The sequence below is a fragment of the Eucyclogobius newberryi genome, unplaced genomic scaffold (genome assembly GCF_026437365.1).
Source record: "Eucyclogobius newberryi isolate DKJ021-1_F unplaced genomic scaffold, fEucNew1.0.hap1 SCAF_19, whole genome shotgun sequence".
In the NCBI taxonomy this organism is placed as follows: Eukaryota; Metazoa; Chordata; class Actinopteri; order Gobiiformes; family Gobiidae; genus Eucyclogobius; species Eucyclogobius newberryi.
In genome coordinates, this window is record NW_027315823.1 from 25,836,818 (window position 1) to 25,852,178 (window position 15,361).

General features: G+C 38.1%; 1 protein-coding gene across 1 annotated transcript in view; it reads left to right on the forward strand.

Moving 5' to 3' along the window:
• Positions 1 to 15,361, forward strand: part of LOC140365876 (guanine nucleotide-binding protein G(i) subunit alpha-2) — a 43,448-nt gene that overhangs the window by 13,683 nt on the left and 14,404 nt on the right. Inside the window, exon 2 of the mRNA XM_072452458.1 lies at positions 14,023 to 14,065. Within this exon, the coding sequence (XP_072308559.1) occupies positions 14,023 to 14,065 (43 nt within the window). The remainder of the gene's footprint in view (positions 1 to 14,022; positions 14,066 to 15,361) is intronic.

Genomic DNA, 15,361 nt, shown 5'->3' on the forward strand with positions numbered 1-15,361 from the left:
CAACTAAAACTACAAATGGAAAGTAATGTGAATGTTCAAATAAGAGTATAATATCATATTTCTGTACTTTTGTTATTCATTTGACTAATATTTCACATTTGACTGATTTTATTAAACTTCAACTAATGAGACGCGTTTGAACACATTTCAAGATTTTTTTTCCCACCCATGTTCTGTCTTAGTTTTTTTTTTGTCATTTATATGTTCAGCACTTAAAGCAAGCTTTATTTTTAATGTGCTCCCCCCCTTCATTTAGATTTGTATTCCCCAAATTCCAGGGCTTTTGGCTTAAAGGGCTGCTTAGTCATTGAATAAAACTTCTTCAGATTGTGCCCCGTCGACTAAATGGACAAGTTAAGCTCTTAACCTAAGTGATCATCCACTCACCAGTCAATATTGATGCACTTTCACTCTTGACATGTCATTCATCCGTCGCAGTTCTATCGTGAATGCAGCATAAGAGAGAATGGTAGTGCCGTATATCAGGCTATCCATCATCTGGCATTTACAGTATATAGTATGTCTATTCACAATGATTAATAATAATTTGAAAAATGCATTTGATTTTTTTATTTCTGTTTTTACATTGCATCGACCACCTTCAATCACTCACATATACACCACATTCATACAAGGCAAGGTAATGTACTGTTTTAACCTAACCTACTAACCAATGCTGACACTGCTTGGCTTTTGAGATCAGACGAGGTCGGCTTTGTCCCAGCATTTATAATTTTATCGTTTTATCAGTGCTTTGTGGGTGTGAGACCTCTAATCTGCATGTGGAGGTTCAAGTCACTGCCACAGATAAGGATTCTCTCAGAGGGTATAGAAAGTAACATTGCTTCTCGTAGGAGCAAACAGTTAGATTTATAGCTCTTTTAATCAGTACAAATCTGCATCTTCATATTTGGGCTCAAAACTTCAACTTGAAACTAATACAGCCTCTCCTCTTTTATGTTTACCTTTTGTATGAGGAATAGTACAGGCTAGTATAACCAAATGTATTGTTTCTTTTTAGTGTTTTTGACCATTTTTTGGAGTTTAATGTGCTTGGATTACGAGTAGCATCCTGAATATAAATGTTTTCATGCGTCATTGGATTTACTAATGAAATGACCCTTTCAACTTTGCCACAGCTACAAAGCTCTGGTCGAACATAACACACAAACACAAGAACTGCAACAAGATCGGGCATAGTCAAGGTTGTCTAATTACTAATTGAATCTGTTTTTTTAACTATAGTTTTCATCAGTTACCTTGAAAGTAAGTGAAGAAATATTTGTCATCTAAATTGTATCCGGCTACATTGGCCAATCCTGAATGCCCCATAGCCGATTGTTTCTGCTTGTTGGGATATAGGCTTTCTCTAACTGTTCTTCAATTGAAATACCCAAACTTGGGATGACTACAGGGTGCCATTTTTATTTAATCCATAAACGTCTTTAACATTTGACCATCCTTTCAAACTATGTGAATGCCTTCTGTTAGTGGCAAAATAAAGCCAGTGGTCTTTCCATTTCGCTCTTTGTGTCATTCACTTGCCATGTGCGACCTCGCTGTGCGGTACAAGCCGTCAGTGAATGGAGCGTAATTGTTTTTAGCCCACTCAAATGTTTGAACGTGTCGATGTTTGAGACTATGTTTTTTGGCAGTGCTGCAACCATGGTAACGCTCATCTGGACAAGGCATTTGAGATCAGTTTTTTTTTTTTGTCTTCTAATGAGCTACAGTTCTTCATGTTTTTCCTGTAGGAAGTGGATCATCAGGAAGTCATTAGTTAAAACGGTTTGGTTCCGCCCATGTCACATCCTCCAACTTACAGTAGGTCCAGCGCTGCCAACATATTTTGCAGTAGGCCTTTAACTGTGTGAATTCACTTTATATTGTCACATAGTAAACACTTCACCAAACTTCATGTGTGAACCGCTCAGTATGCTACAATATGCCTTTCTTTACACCTTGGGTCAACCATTCGTTTAGCAAGTTCTCAACTCACTCTCTCAACCCCCAATATAAATTTCCTGTTTTGAAGTTGTAAAATAATTAGGTTTTGTGTCTTCTACAGTTTTCCACATTGTGCCCATATTTGTTCAACCTTTTTCTGGAACAGTCCAAAGAAGAATTGGTGTTTTGTGTGTGGATTTGGACATTTTCCCAGAAACGATAACCCTCAACATGCTGAAATACTCTTATTAGGCCTACCCTTTATACCTGGCTGTCATAAAATGTAGTAAATGTGAAACTATACGTCTGTGCTTATAACTGTTAAAAATACTTACCCATCAATCGAGCGCATTATTGATCTAATAGATTTTGGTGTGGGTTCTGCCACGTGCCTTTCTCTTTGGATTATCAAGATTATCAGGTTATTTGTGATTGTTCAGGCCTAAGAAAATAACAACCGTGACAAGTTTAGAAGCAAAATTAAGTGTTTTAATTAAATCTATAGTACACAATAAAAAAATATAAATGTTAAGTACTTTTTAAATTGTTTTTGTCACATTAACTTTGTCACTCAGAAAGCTTAATTTCATAAAGTTGGTTACAAACTTTTGTAACTCTGTCCTGCTGTTCTGCATGTTGTATATCTGTTACTGATTGTGTCTAATGCCAGGGCACAAGCTCTCTGTTCTGTCGCTTTTTTAAATAAACTGTAATAAATGTAAAACATGCACTGAGTGAGTGAGTGAGTCCGCCTCTTCACAGATCTGACCTGTAACATGGCCTGGTTTTAATGCCATACTGTGAAACATTCCAGATAAAGCAATAACATATCCATGAGCAGAATAGGTTCTTATGATGCCTCATGTATTGGCCGAAGCCTGCGAGTCTGACGTGCTGTAGTTTGTGTAAATATGAGCAGAAACACGGAGGAGATGGAGGAAGTGCAGCTCTACATACAGCAGCTGTGGCTGTTGGCTCTGAGACGTCTGTCTGTAGAGATCAGCAGAAGAGTTATCCATCTGTGAAGCTTGTTCTACTTTGCACTACTATTGACTTATGTAATAGGACAAAAAGATTGGAATTTAGTTCTGTAATCCTGGTTTACAGTCTGTAATGTACGTGTGTTAGTGTAACACTATCTCACAGGCTGCAGTTACGTGTGTAGAACGTCAAATGGTGTAGCCCAAGAACTGCAGTTACATGGAATAAAAAAATTGTAAATTTGGAGATTTAGACTCTGTGTGTTTGTAGATGAAGTGAACCTGGGCAAAAATCTAAAAATGCACTCTTATTTTATCAACCAGCAAAGTTACAGCAAAAGCCATTAAATCACTGGATATGTTTGGTCATGCATCTGTGTTTCTCAATAGCTTTCTATTTTCCCCTGTTCTCTAAAATACTGGTGTAAGTCTTGTGTTGACGGGAGAAATCGATATGTCGTCTAATTAGTGTAATTAATAGGGTCTGTGGAAGCATGGTGGATATCGATCCTCTACAGCAATAGTTTGTTCCATTTTGATTTATTTGTGATGAATGCCATGAGGTTCTTATGCATTTATGGAGGCATTTATGGTATAGAAACATGTTTTTATTTTTTTTGTAATAGTGTTGAATGATTAGCAGAGTGGGTGGTGCCATATTTAAATTAACATTTTGAACAAATAAAATTGCTTTCAAATCAATTTCTTCCATATTATCTTGTAGACGATACATCACCCATCTCTATTAAGCATGCTTATTTCACTTTTGGTTGTATAGATTACATTACAATTGTATTTTTAACATGCATGGGCCAGAATAATCCAAATGAATGACTAGCTTGTTATAAAGAGTTTCTGAGATAGTTTTAATTGGGTGGCAGGGGTAATTTAGTTTTTCTTTAATCTTTGCAGGGATTGCTAGATCAGTGTCACAGCCTAAGCCTTCAGGTATTTTCAAATCATCCCATGTCTTTTTGTCTTTCTATGCAAGTCACACCTTTGGGATTAGACTCCTCGGGTTTTGAAGAAATGGTAATGCATTATTTTATATTCAAATTCCCGGGCTGTCACGATAATCACATCATGCAGCAGTCTGAGTTAGTCGCAAAGTGTTACTTATCTCCCCCTTTATAGTAAAGTAAGCGTGTATATTTACAAGACAGTAGCCCTTATGCTGTGCACAAAACGGCGATGCACTAAAGCACATGATATTATGAACATAATTTTTGTTGACGGTCAATACTTGTTCTTTTCTTTTGGTAAGCCAAATCGGATAGAACTCATCTTTTTCTGAGCTTTGATGTGTGCTGCTCCACACTGCATTCACTTGTAGCACATGTGATACGATGGCTGCATATTTCAAGAGTATTGACTTTCTGCAGTAGTAGTCGGAGGAAGAGGAGGAGGGAGGAGCTGGAATACTGAGATGCTTGTGATAGAGATATGAAGCAGCACAGCACCAATGGCACTCTTCCATCAATCGGTTGTGTTCATTGATTGAGGTTATGATTTCATGTGGATGGGCTCGGTTTTCAGAGATATGAACCATAAACCCAATCAAATTATTTGCAATGCAACATTTAAAAGGTGAATCATACCAGAATTCTGACCTGCCCTCAGTGTTAAGCAGTAGGGCAGTAAGTCCTATTAATACAGCTGAAGAAAGTGTTTTGAAATCAGTCAGACCATTATCATCATCATTACCTGTCTTGCATGTAATCCATTCTTGCATGTTTGTTCTCTGTTTGTTCTAGCTATGGGCATACTTAAAAATAGGCTCCAGCGATGGAGTCTTGACCTAGAATCTGGCTCAAGATTGAAAGGTTCCCTGGACACTGAATAGCGAGCGGCCGTCCACTGCCCCGGACAGGTTTTCCAGTGTCACTGAAGCAAAATACTTTTCCTAAAGGGAGTGAAGACATGCATGACACCAAAGACTGATAAATAATTTTCCATCTAAAGTAATATATTTACTGAACAATGCGGAACAAAGCTGCTGGGAGTTCAAACGTGCTGAGCTCAGCGTTACCTGTAAAAAGCTACTTATGATGTGCCACATAAATTGAGAATTGATTTTCAGTTGCTTTAAGACGGGCCGCGTCTGTTTGAAATGCATGTGGTATGTGGATATATGGCACAGCCTGGGGTCGGATGATTGAGTCTATAGGAGCGGTTAAATGTGCTTATAGTATGCACCATCTTCCTCTGCAGAGCTGCACTGTGAGCCCACTGCTCCCAGAGAGGGCAATGACCTAGTTTTCTACTCCAGGCGATGCTACATCCAGCTTTAATGTTCTTCCATTGATCCTAACCTTTTGTTAAATGAAATTGATATTATTGTTGCAGGCTAGGACGTGCCAGAGCTGCTGCTGCTGCTGCTGCTGCTGCTGCTTTGCACAATGATGTTGGCAAAATGTTGTGTTGGTGGAGCTCATCTTGTGAGCTGAACCGCTGGGAAAGGCTGATTTTCATGAAAATAATAGCCCTCTATTACCAGGGCAGTGCACGTCAACCTATACTGTCATGAGACCTAAGAAGTATTCATCTTCAAAACCCTATATTTATTACCAGCGCACAGATGGAAGCAGAAAATGCACGGCCTAAAGCCATCCATTATTGATTTAGGTGTAGAATGTGAGCTTTACTTTATTTTGGTTGTAAGGACACTGCACAAAATCACTTCAATAATGTTATAATTTTAAAAGGCTTTATATGTCTGCACTTTAATGTGATGAATTTATTTTCCATTCACTTAGGATGGCACTTTAAACTCAACCAAAACCATTACTGGCGCCTGTCACATTTGTTCAATCTGAATATTTTCACCAGGATAATACCACTCACCCTGCTCTATTGGTTTGAAAGAATCTTTATTTTCAATGGTGCACTAGATGTAACATTTCTGGAGGATTTGTCACCTTAACATTATGGAAATGATATTGCTTGCCTGGAAAGTTCCAAAGTACTTGTCCGGTCGTATCTGTGGAAACGTGTAACAAAAAAAAGAAATAACGAATTGGCTATAAAAACAAATAATTGAAAGATGTAGAGATTTTAGATTCAGTCATGTCTAATTGTCAATGATTTTGTTGGGGTTTTGAATCGAGAGCTCCTCAGCCAATCATCTGTCAATAAAAAAATGGTTTGGACTTTGGAAGGGGAATTTGGATAATTGCGTAAAATGGCACTGATTTAAAAGTCTCTCTGGTTTATGTTTTTAAGTGTATCCATGTTATTTTTGTTTTTGAATACACTAATTAAAATCAAATCAAATTTTGATCAATATGAGAAAAATATAATCGAACCACTCGCAGAATTCTTCGATATATCATAATGCCAAATAGTTTGTCTTTGTTACTTTTTCTCATGTTTTTTCAGTATTAAAGCAGGCACAGCTTCACAACCATCCTTCTTACGTCAGTTGGCATTATGTTCTCTGTTGAGCTGGTAATTACCTTTACACTTTGCTCTAAAATAGCAGTACAAGATGGTATAGTATTTCCACTTGCTGTCTCCTGGTGAAGTTTAACCTTTGAGTCGGTATTAAATGTAGCTGGTTGTGACCCGAGACAGTGCGAGGTGCAGAGGGGAGAGGATGAGTGTCACAGTCTCAGTGACTCATTCTCACACTCTCACTTCATTTACCTTTCCCTCTCTCACACACTGGGAGACTTTTGATGCCGTTGTGTGCCAGGATCTGTGCAGTTTTCTTACGCAAGCAAATTCACACCAGAGACGTGAGAATCACAGGTTAGACAGGAAGTGAAGTTGTTTTTCCCTCCCAATTATAGAACAGTATGGATCCATATAAAACGTGCCACAATTGTCTTGGTATATATATATATTTTTTTTTTAAGATTGCAAAGATTATTGTATATTCGAATTTTATACTTGCAACAACGACAATATTATCTGTGTAAAAAAGGTAAATATCATAATGTTTCAGGCCCATACAATATTTAAAGAATAACCTCATTATGGCAAATATAGATATCAGCATGATCCATTTTCATTCTCGGCTCACAGCTCATGCCTTGAATAAAATAAAGATATTCGTCTTGACCCCTTTGCATGTAATAGATGTGTCTGTGGAGTGACAAATCCAGTTGAAAGGCTTGATTCATGTGATCAGTCCAGCTAAGGCCTGCGAGTAAACGTACTGAGCTCCTGCAGACTGTAGTGTCTGTAGGACGTGTCTGTAGGACGTGTCTGTAGGACGTGTCTGTACTTGCTTTAACTCTCAGCTCAAGTCTATTGCTATGATACTAGTTTAAATTTTGCTCTGTCAATTGTGGTCGTTTTAGAACCAACATGAAGGACAAAAAACTAAATGTGCTTGTGGTGGACGGTCCCTTTTAAACTTTTATTGCTTCGCCTAAAGTATAGACAAGTCAGATCTATGGAGAGGCAAGCCATCTCACAGTACGAGTAAGGGGTTTAGGCTTTTAGTTAATAAAGTGTTTTAGTCAACCAAATTATTTTAGTTTGGTTATAAGGAGTTTTTTATCCAGCAACAGCAAATATTGAAACCATATGGAGAGAGTTGCCTAAATTTGGGAGTGAATTATGCCTTTTTTACATATAAATCAAAATGTTCTGTGTCAATGGTGTTTTTTGCATGAACCTCCTGTGCAGTTATAGTTTTGTGAGTGCTGTTTGGATTGGATACAAGGTCAGATTTTAGCGATACTGAAAAGGAGAGCATTTGTTTCACTCCACTGTCCCCTTTAGTCGATTAATTGATCCGCTGGGCGACTACTATCTGCCATTTATAAGAGAGCATGTTAATTGACTAAATGAACGATACATTTAATGCCCTACTGTAAACATATCAGGCTGAGCAATAACCTGTGTGGAGACGAGCAGGTAGCAGACGACTCATCAGAAAAGTTGCACCATTGCGTCTTATTGGTTAGTTCATTATTCAATTGTTTGTGGGTCTTTATAGTTTCTGTCACATTGTGAAAACATTTTCGTGCGAGCATAACCTTGTTTGTTATTCTGCTTTGAGTGGCTTGTCATGTTGTCTTAATTACTGCATTATCTTGGGAGTAATTGCATTAACTGGGTCATCAGCGGGATCCTTTCAAGTGTCTGTCACGGATTAGAAAGTAGTTGAGAGTAAAACATTATTTTCAGAGCATGCATTTTAGCTTTGTGTATAATTGTTGACTTATTTGTACAGTAGTAAAACTGTGAACTGACAAGAAGGCTTATTATAATAATATTTTAATAAAAAGACAAGCAATCGTAACAAACAAGACTAAATGAAAGCTGTTTCACCGTGTGAAAAGGTATATAAAAGACTGAACATTGAATTTGTTGTAAGGCTGAGCAGATTTTGTGAGGTAAATATAAAATTGTGATTATGATCCTGTGATGATCTACTTTTTAGTTGATAGTCATATTGTGAGTCAGTGCTTCTGTTTAACGCAGCTCGTCAAACGCCCTCTCCTCCTATTGGTCAGGCTCTGATTGAGTGACAGGATTTAACCCATCACAGTGAGAGACGCGGCGCGCAGGAGCGTGTAACAGTAGATTTAGCGTGTTTTGCATTGGTAGAATTGATGCTTCTAAGTGTGCAACCTTAATGGTCTGGAGAAAATGTGGTAAACAGGTTTTAAAATGTGTATTTGCGATATAAGGAGTTGGCGCTGCGCGTCAGAGTCACGGAAACGGGCGCCTGCGTCTTCACATGTTCTCCCGGGGCCGCGCGCAGGGTCCGTCACAGACTCTAGCAGGATTTTGATGAAAATTGCTTCACACGCTCTTATCTTTTGACTTAATACCGCTATTTATATTTCATTTAAAGCTATTTTGCGTTGACGGCGGTACTTTATAAAAAAAAAAAAAAAAAAATACTGATTTCTACAATATATAAATAAAATAAATTATCTAAGTGCAGCGGATCCGTAAACCAAGTAATAAAATAACTGTGGCCTAATGCTTGGATTATTGTATGTACATTTGTACGTTGATCTCACACAGAAGTGTTGACTGGTATTCCTTATGGGTTTGTCTGGGTTCGATTCCCGGACCAGACAAACATAACATGATCTCTCTGGGTGGAGTCTGCATGTCCTCCCCGTGTTACCGTGGGATTTCTCCGGGTTAGGTAGAATCGGCAACTCTAAATTGGCCCTATGGACAGGTGTTGAAAATTTGCAAATTCTGCTATATACACTTAAAACATTGCATCTGGTTTGTCCAATGTAAATGCTATGTCCTTTAAATAAATAAAATAAATGATCAAACGATCAGCTGTTGCTCTTGTTTTTTTGCCTGAAAAGCTGGGGAAGAAAGCCTTTGTTCAGCTCTGCTCCTTTTGCGCTGCTCCTTTTGCTTGGAACATGTTCAGAAACACCAAGTTGAAAGTATCAATAATGTGTTAATGTTGTTAGTTGTAACTGTGTACACTTTGCTGCCTGTTGGCCAGGACTCCCTTGTAAAAGAGGTCTTTAATCTCCCGGTTAATTAAAATGTAATATAAAAGAATACATGCATATATAAAATGAAAAGGAGCAAAATGATCTCTTAATGGCAGACAAAAACATGCCAACTCTATAGTAAAATCAAAATAGTGATTTTTGTCTCAAATTTTGATTGTAATTTTCTTGTTTGTTTTTCAATTTACAACCTTTTGTATGGTCTGTGTGTCATTATTGCTATGCTTTGTCCACAACAACACTGCATTTCAGGCTGGAACACAACTGATTATTAAAATATCATTCCATGAGCAAATAAGAACTAATTCAGAAATGGAAAAAAATAGAATTGAGTGTCTAAAACATGCCATGAGCTGAGAAGACTTATTACGCCTCTGTAATTAACAATACTTGCATCAAAAAAACGATGTATGCAAATGAGCTACTTGCAATCAATTAATCAAAAATAAACATTAAATCAGGTTACAAAATAATAGTTGGTCGCTGCAGATTGCATTATTAGACATCACATTTTAGATGTTCTTGCCATTATAAACATTTGCACTTGCTTTTCATTGCATCTCCACATCATACTGTCATACTGCAAATATTACATCATTTCACCTTCTGTAGTTTGCCCCGCTCGACATCTCATTCCTTTTATCTCCTCCTGAACAAAGTAAAAGCGTATACGTCTGCGTCCTTTTTCTGTATTGCCCTATTCCCCTGATAAGTGACTTGTGTGCCTCTTTCATCTCTGTGTAAAGCTTGTTTGTCTCCGCTGAGGGTGTAACTGGATGGCATTTACGCTGGTGTCGAGGGCTCTTGAGCCTGGAGCATCACCCCTTTTCCTTCACCCTGCTATTCTTATCCGAGTTAAACTTATCCAGACCTCGGAGCCCTAAATGAAAGCTTATGGATCAGCGAGCAGTGTGTGGGGTATTATTTGTTATGTTTTTTTTAACCTTCATTATCACGCACACACTTCTTCGTAGAGGTGTTTGCAACCACCAGGGATATTTAGGTTGTGTAATTCATTTAAATAGTTTTACAGTTTTAGGGTTTGCATAATTGTATACTAAATCTAGTCAATACTATACTCATTTGAGCCTGTATCGATGCCAAAAACTGAACAGTTAAGTCTCAGAACAATCCAATAGTTCTGTTGGTGAAACTACTATAATTTTGTGTGTTGAAAATGAGTCTTTTGTATTTCATAGTGGTATCGAAATCAAACCTTTTCATTAGTATCAAAATTTAACTTAACTAAATTAATAGTAATAGTACTAAATTGACTAATACTTGTGATCAACACACTTGAAACTATCTTCACTTTTATGATTCGGTGCTTTCATGTTGAATGCGACTTAATGGAAGTTTACAGTTTATTTAAAAACAATATTGCTCAACATTTAAACACAGATCTGGGCTGATTTCATATTGCAGACCTCCTGTCTGGTTGATGTAACAGAAAATAAAACATCACATTATTTATAGACTATGCAAAGTTGGACATGGCAAGAAACAAATTCCTCTTGGTCTGTTTGATGAACTATACTATGAAATATATTGCTCAGGGTCAAGTTTGGATTCTGTGCTGTTTCTTCTTGACCCAGTCTCTAAGAAAATTGTGAGACAGTTTTTATATTGCTGACTCCTCTCTTTTGTAGCTCAGAGCATTTTATTTATTAGTTTTGTTTCATTATTTTTGTAAAACTTGATGTAGTGCCATGTCTGTGTCATTGCCAAAATGAGACAGTGGAGGCTTTTGACGGGCCTTGTAATAACTGTACTAATTGTTGACTTGGGTAATATAATTCAGTTTTTTTAGGACAGGCTTTAATACTTCTTGAATCATGCTATATTTCAGTGTGTTATTACACCCAGCCTTCTGTTTGATCGTCTCGACTGGTTGGGTCATCTCTGGCATGACCTTTTTAAATATTTGAGCGTCCACGTGCCACAGTGGAGGAAAATCAATCCAGCTCTCACTTCTCAGCACTTAAAGCCGTGATAGCGCCCGGCCTCAGCTTTCCGTCGTCCCTAAATGAAGACGTGTTTGACGCTGATCGAAATCTGCTGCGAATGAAAAGCTACCCCGGGACAAATTAACAGACTGCAGTTGTGGGAATCAGTTATTTGAATTGGCAACAGCACACTGAAATGTATAAAATTGCTTTTTGTTTTTACATGAAACCAATTGTGTGTGTGGGACAATTTAATGTTATGTCATTTAAGAATGCGGAATTAAGTTTTTGGCTGACTAAAGACGATTAGTCGACTAAAAAAAGAGAACGTGGCACTGGAAAAAGCGTTAAAATCTGTCATATCTATAATAATCTTTTACCCAAAGTGCACTGACAAGACTACAGAAAATATCACAAAAAAATAAAGCAGATTAAAATCACCTTTTCACTATTCAAACCACTACATGCCTCCTCCTTTTTACTGCTGTGAATAAAACCCAAACTAAATAATATAGGCTAATAAAAAAATTTGTTCGACCAAGTCACTATAAAGATCTACAGCCCTAAACCGGATACGAATAGATACTAATCTATACTAATACTCATTTTGATAGAAAATTCACATCAAAGGACAAAATTGAAACTTTTCGTTTTGGTCTATATTAGAACCTAAATCGATTTTTATGTTTCACGCTTAATTTTTTTTTTCCATTTACTTCCTCTTTCCAATCTCCACGCGGTTCCCTTTGTTCATTAGTCGCCAGGTCTTAAAATACCTGTAGGACAGTGATGTGGTTCCCGTAGGCCTGAAATATTAATGGCAGAGCTTTATTCGAGGCAGAGAGGTGACCTTCATGTACTGCGCCCACAGAGCGCCTCGCGCGCCTCTGTCATCGCCCACTTCAGATTTTAACCAACACATTTTTCACTTGCCTGGTTCAAGCTAATGGCCTTCTTCTGTTACAGTTCAAATTCTGGGAATTTAAATTGTCACAACCAATAAGATATTGCACAATGCGCCGCTTTTAGCTTTTCAAAACACGGACATATGTGAATATGCTGGTCCATTATAATGAATATGCTGGTCCATTATAATCACAATTGTTTGGCCGAGGTGCACATAGAAGAGGCAGTAATACAACTACTACCTATTCTATACAGCTTAATGGTCTGGTCTTTTAAAAATGTCTATGGAGTTGCATTCATCCAGTTTTGCTCATATCAACAATTTGGAAAAGGAAAGTACAGTTATGAACTAAATGTGATGTCAAACACATAAAAAAATTATTTACTGCCAGTCCAACTTCCATTTTGAGTCTTTCAGTTACATTTTGTGAACCATTGCTCCGGACCATTTGCACCAAAGTATTCCCCTTATTCCAGAAGCCCGTCTGGGAGCCGCCATACGACATAATCCTTCTTCTGGTAGTATTATTGAACAAAGGGCTGCCAACCTCGAAAGAAAATAAGTTCTTCACAGACTAAAAAGTTGTTTTCGGCTCAACACAAGAACTCTCGTGACTAATCATTTTGACTGCTCCATTCATTTCAATGTAATTATTAAAAGTAACTAGTAATAGTATTTTTTTTAGGATTTTTTTTACCTGTAGGCTTTATTAGACAGGAAAGTTTAGTGTGAAAATGGGATAAGAGAGGAGGAGAGAAGGGAGGACATGCAGTAAATTGTCTGCGGCCGGCTGTGTTCGTTGCATGTGTTCATCACCTCTGCTACAGGTTATCCCAGTTGTACACGGAGCAGCACGTCTCTATTCTTCCTATAGCAGCCCCTGTGCAGTTCTGCTAATGTCACAGTCCTGTGTTCAAGACATGACTGACATCCCTTATAGAGCTTCACCCTGGTTTAGACGCACCATTTTATTTTCCTCCCTCTCTACCTGTGTCACTCTCTCGCTCTCTCCTCCCTGATGCTTTGGATGTCCTTTAGTCTCGCCCTCCCCACTCATTCCACTCTCTTGCCTCCCTACTTCTCTCTCATGTCTCCCTCTACCTTCTCTTTGCTCTCTTCTCTGCATGGTCCTCTCCTATCTTTCACTCTCCCTCCTCCTCTTCTCTCCTCCCTCGCTCCTGTCCTGCTCATCCCTTTCCCTCTCCTCTCTTTCCCCTCTCTCACCTCGCTACTTCTCTCTCTCCCTCTCCCTCTCTCCCGTGCGTATGTGGATGTGATGGGCTCTGACAGGACGAGGGCAGCCCTCCCTCTGCCGCGGGACAGGCTAATGCGCAGAGGCAGGCCTGTGAGACGGGGTGGGGGTCAAATGGTGGGACAGGTGCAGAGCGGAGTGCCATGTGCCCCCAGACTCCAAGAGGAAATTGCTGGAGGTCAAGATAATAAGAATCTCAAAGACTCAAATTTTTGCTGGCTTTCCATCTGCCTCAGTACTTATGCACTTATAGTTTAATAATTAAAGATAATCTCTCTATTTTTAATTCAGGACTTTTGAGGCCATTTAGTTTTGGCCTTAAATGATCAGGCTTTTCAACTGTCAAACTCTTCCTCAACACATTTTGATTAATTATTAAAAGGGTACACTGCCCAAAAAAATCCATGATTGTTTTTGTTTATACCCATTCTTTCTTTTACATTTTGGAAACTTTAAAAAGCAATAGGCAGGTTTAGAAATGTAGTGGTTATAGTTCCAAATGGCAGCTTAGAAAAATGCTGAACTGTTTTCTTCTCGTCCACAGGTGCAGGAGAGTCTGGGAAGAGCACTATTGTCAAGCAGATGAAGTAAGTGCTCACAACAGCATTGTATTTCTATCCATATGTGAGCCAAAGAGGAATGTCTATAAAATAATCTATTCTGTAAATTAGAATGATAGATTTACTTTTATGTTATGTGACAATACTTAATGCTTATACATAAGCGTTTTATCATGATGGTTCTTAACCGTAATTGTAACACTATAATTTGATATAGTGACATACCTAATCACAAAGCTCTGGAAAAAATGTAATTTGTAAACTAATATTTCCATTTGTGTGTGCACCAATGAGAAAATGCACAGGGCCGTACACGGCTTAATTATTCACATTCCTCTGGGCAAGCCAGGCGTTCAATAAATTTTTTATGAAGATGGAAAATACAGTGGGATATTTATTTTATTTTCTATTGCATTTGTGCACGTATTTCAATTTCTGACATGGAATAATTTTCAGAACATTGACAGTTTATTGAACACAATTTCGTCATTAACATTTCCTCTGGATTTGAATCAACCAGCCAAGCTTTCAGTAAACAATTATACTTTTAGAAATTAGGCAATTCAATAATGGTATTATTACTATTGTTATGAATTAAGAAATTTAACCTTCAATACATGTGTTTATGGAGTCATTATTAAAAAGCCATGAAGGGAAGCGGGTTGTCTCTCCCTTGAGTTTCATGTAGACTCTAAAAGCAGGAGGCTGTAGGTTTAGGAGCTTGTCTGGATTTGTCCTGTCTGCACTTCCTCCTTCGAACCTCATGAAATCTGCATAGATCTGGAGACGGGAGACACACTTGTGATTGCACATTAGCGACACTTAGCTGACTCACCCCCAGCTCCATGCCGTGATACTGCACAGGCGTTGAAAACCGTAAAGGATAGAGGCAGAGAACAATGGGCATTTACCAGTCTCTGCTGCATCAAACTGCTGCCTCCAGACACGGAGAGAGTGGATACACAGCACTTTTCACTACAAAGACTGCTGCTGTGGACTTGTTTTGATGTGAGAGCATGTCAGCGTTGAGGCTTTACCATTTCTAGTAAAGTGTCATTACTGTGCCTCAAGTCAACTGAGCAAATTCATTGGTTCACATTATTCATCAGAAAATGTATTTTGCAACTCTGCTCAAATAGGCTTTGTCAGTGACTGTAGTTTATGTTTAAGGAAAAAAAAATGTGAGGAAATTCTTGGTAAAATGGATGAACTGACTCATAATGACAACTGTAAGTTGTCATCTGACCCTTCTTTTTCCAATTCACAACTAATGATGTCAAGATATCAAATTTTAATTAATTGTCTACCGCTTGTTCCCGTTCG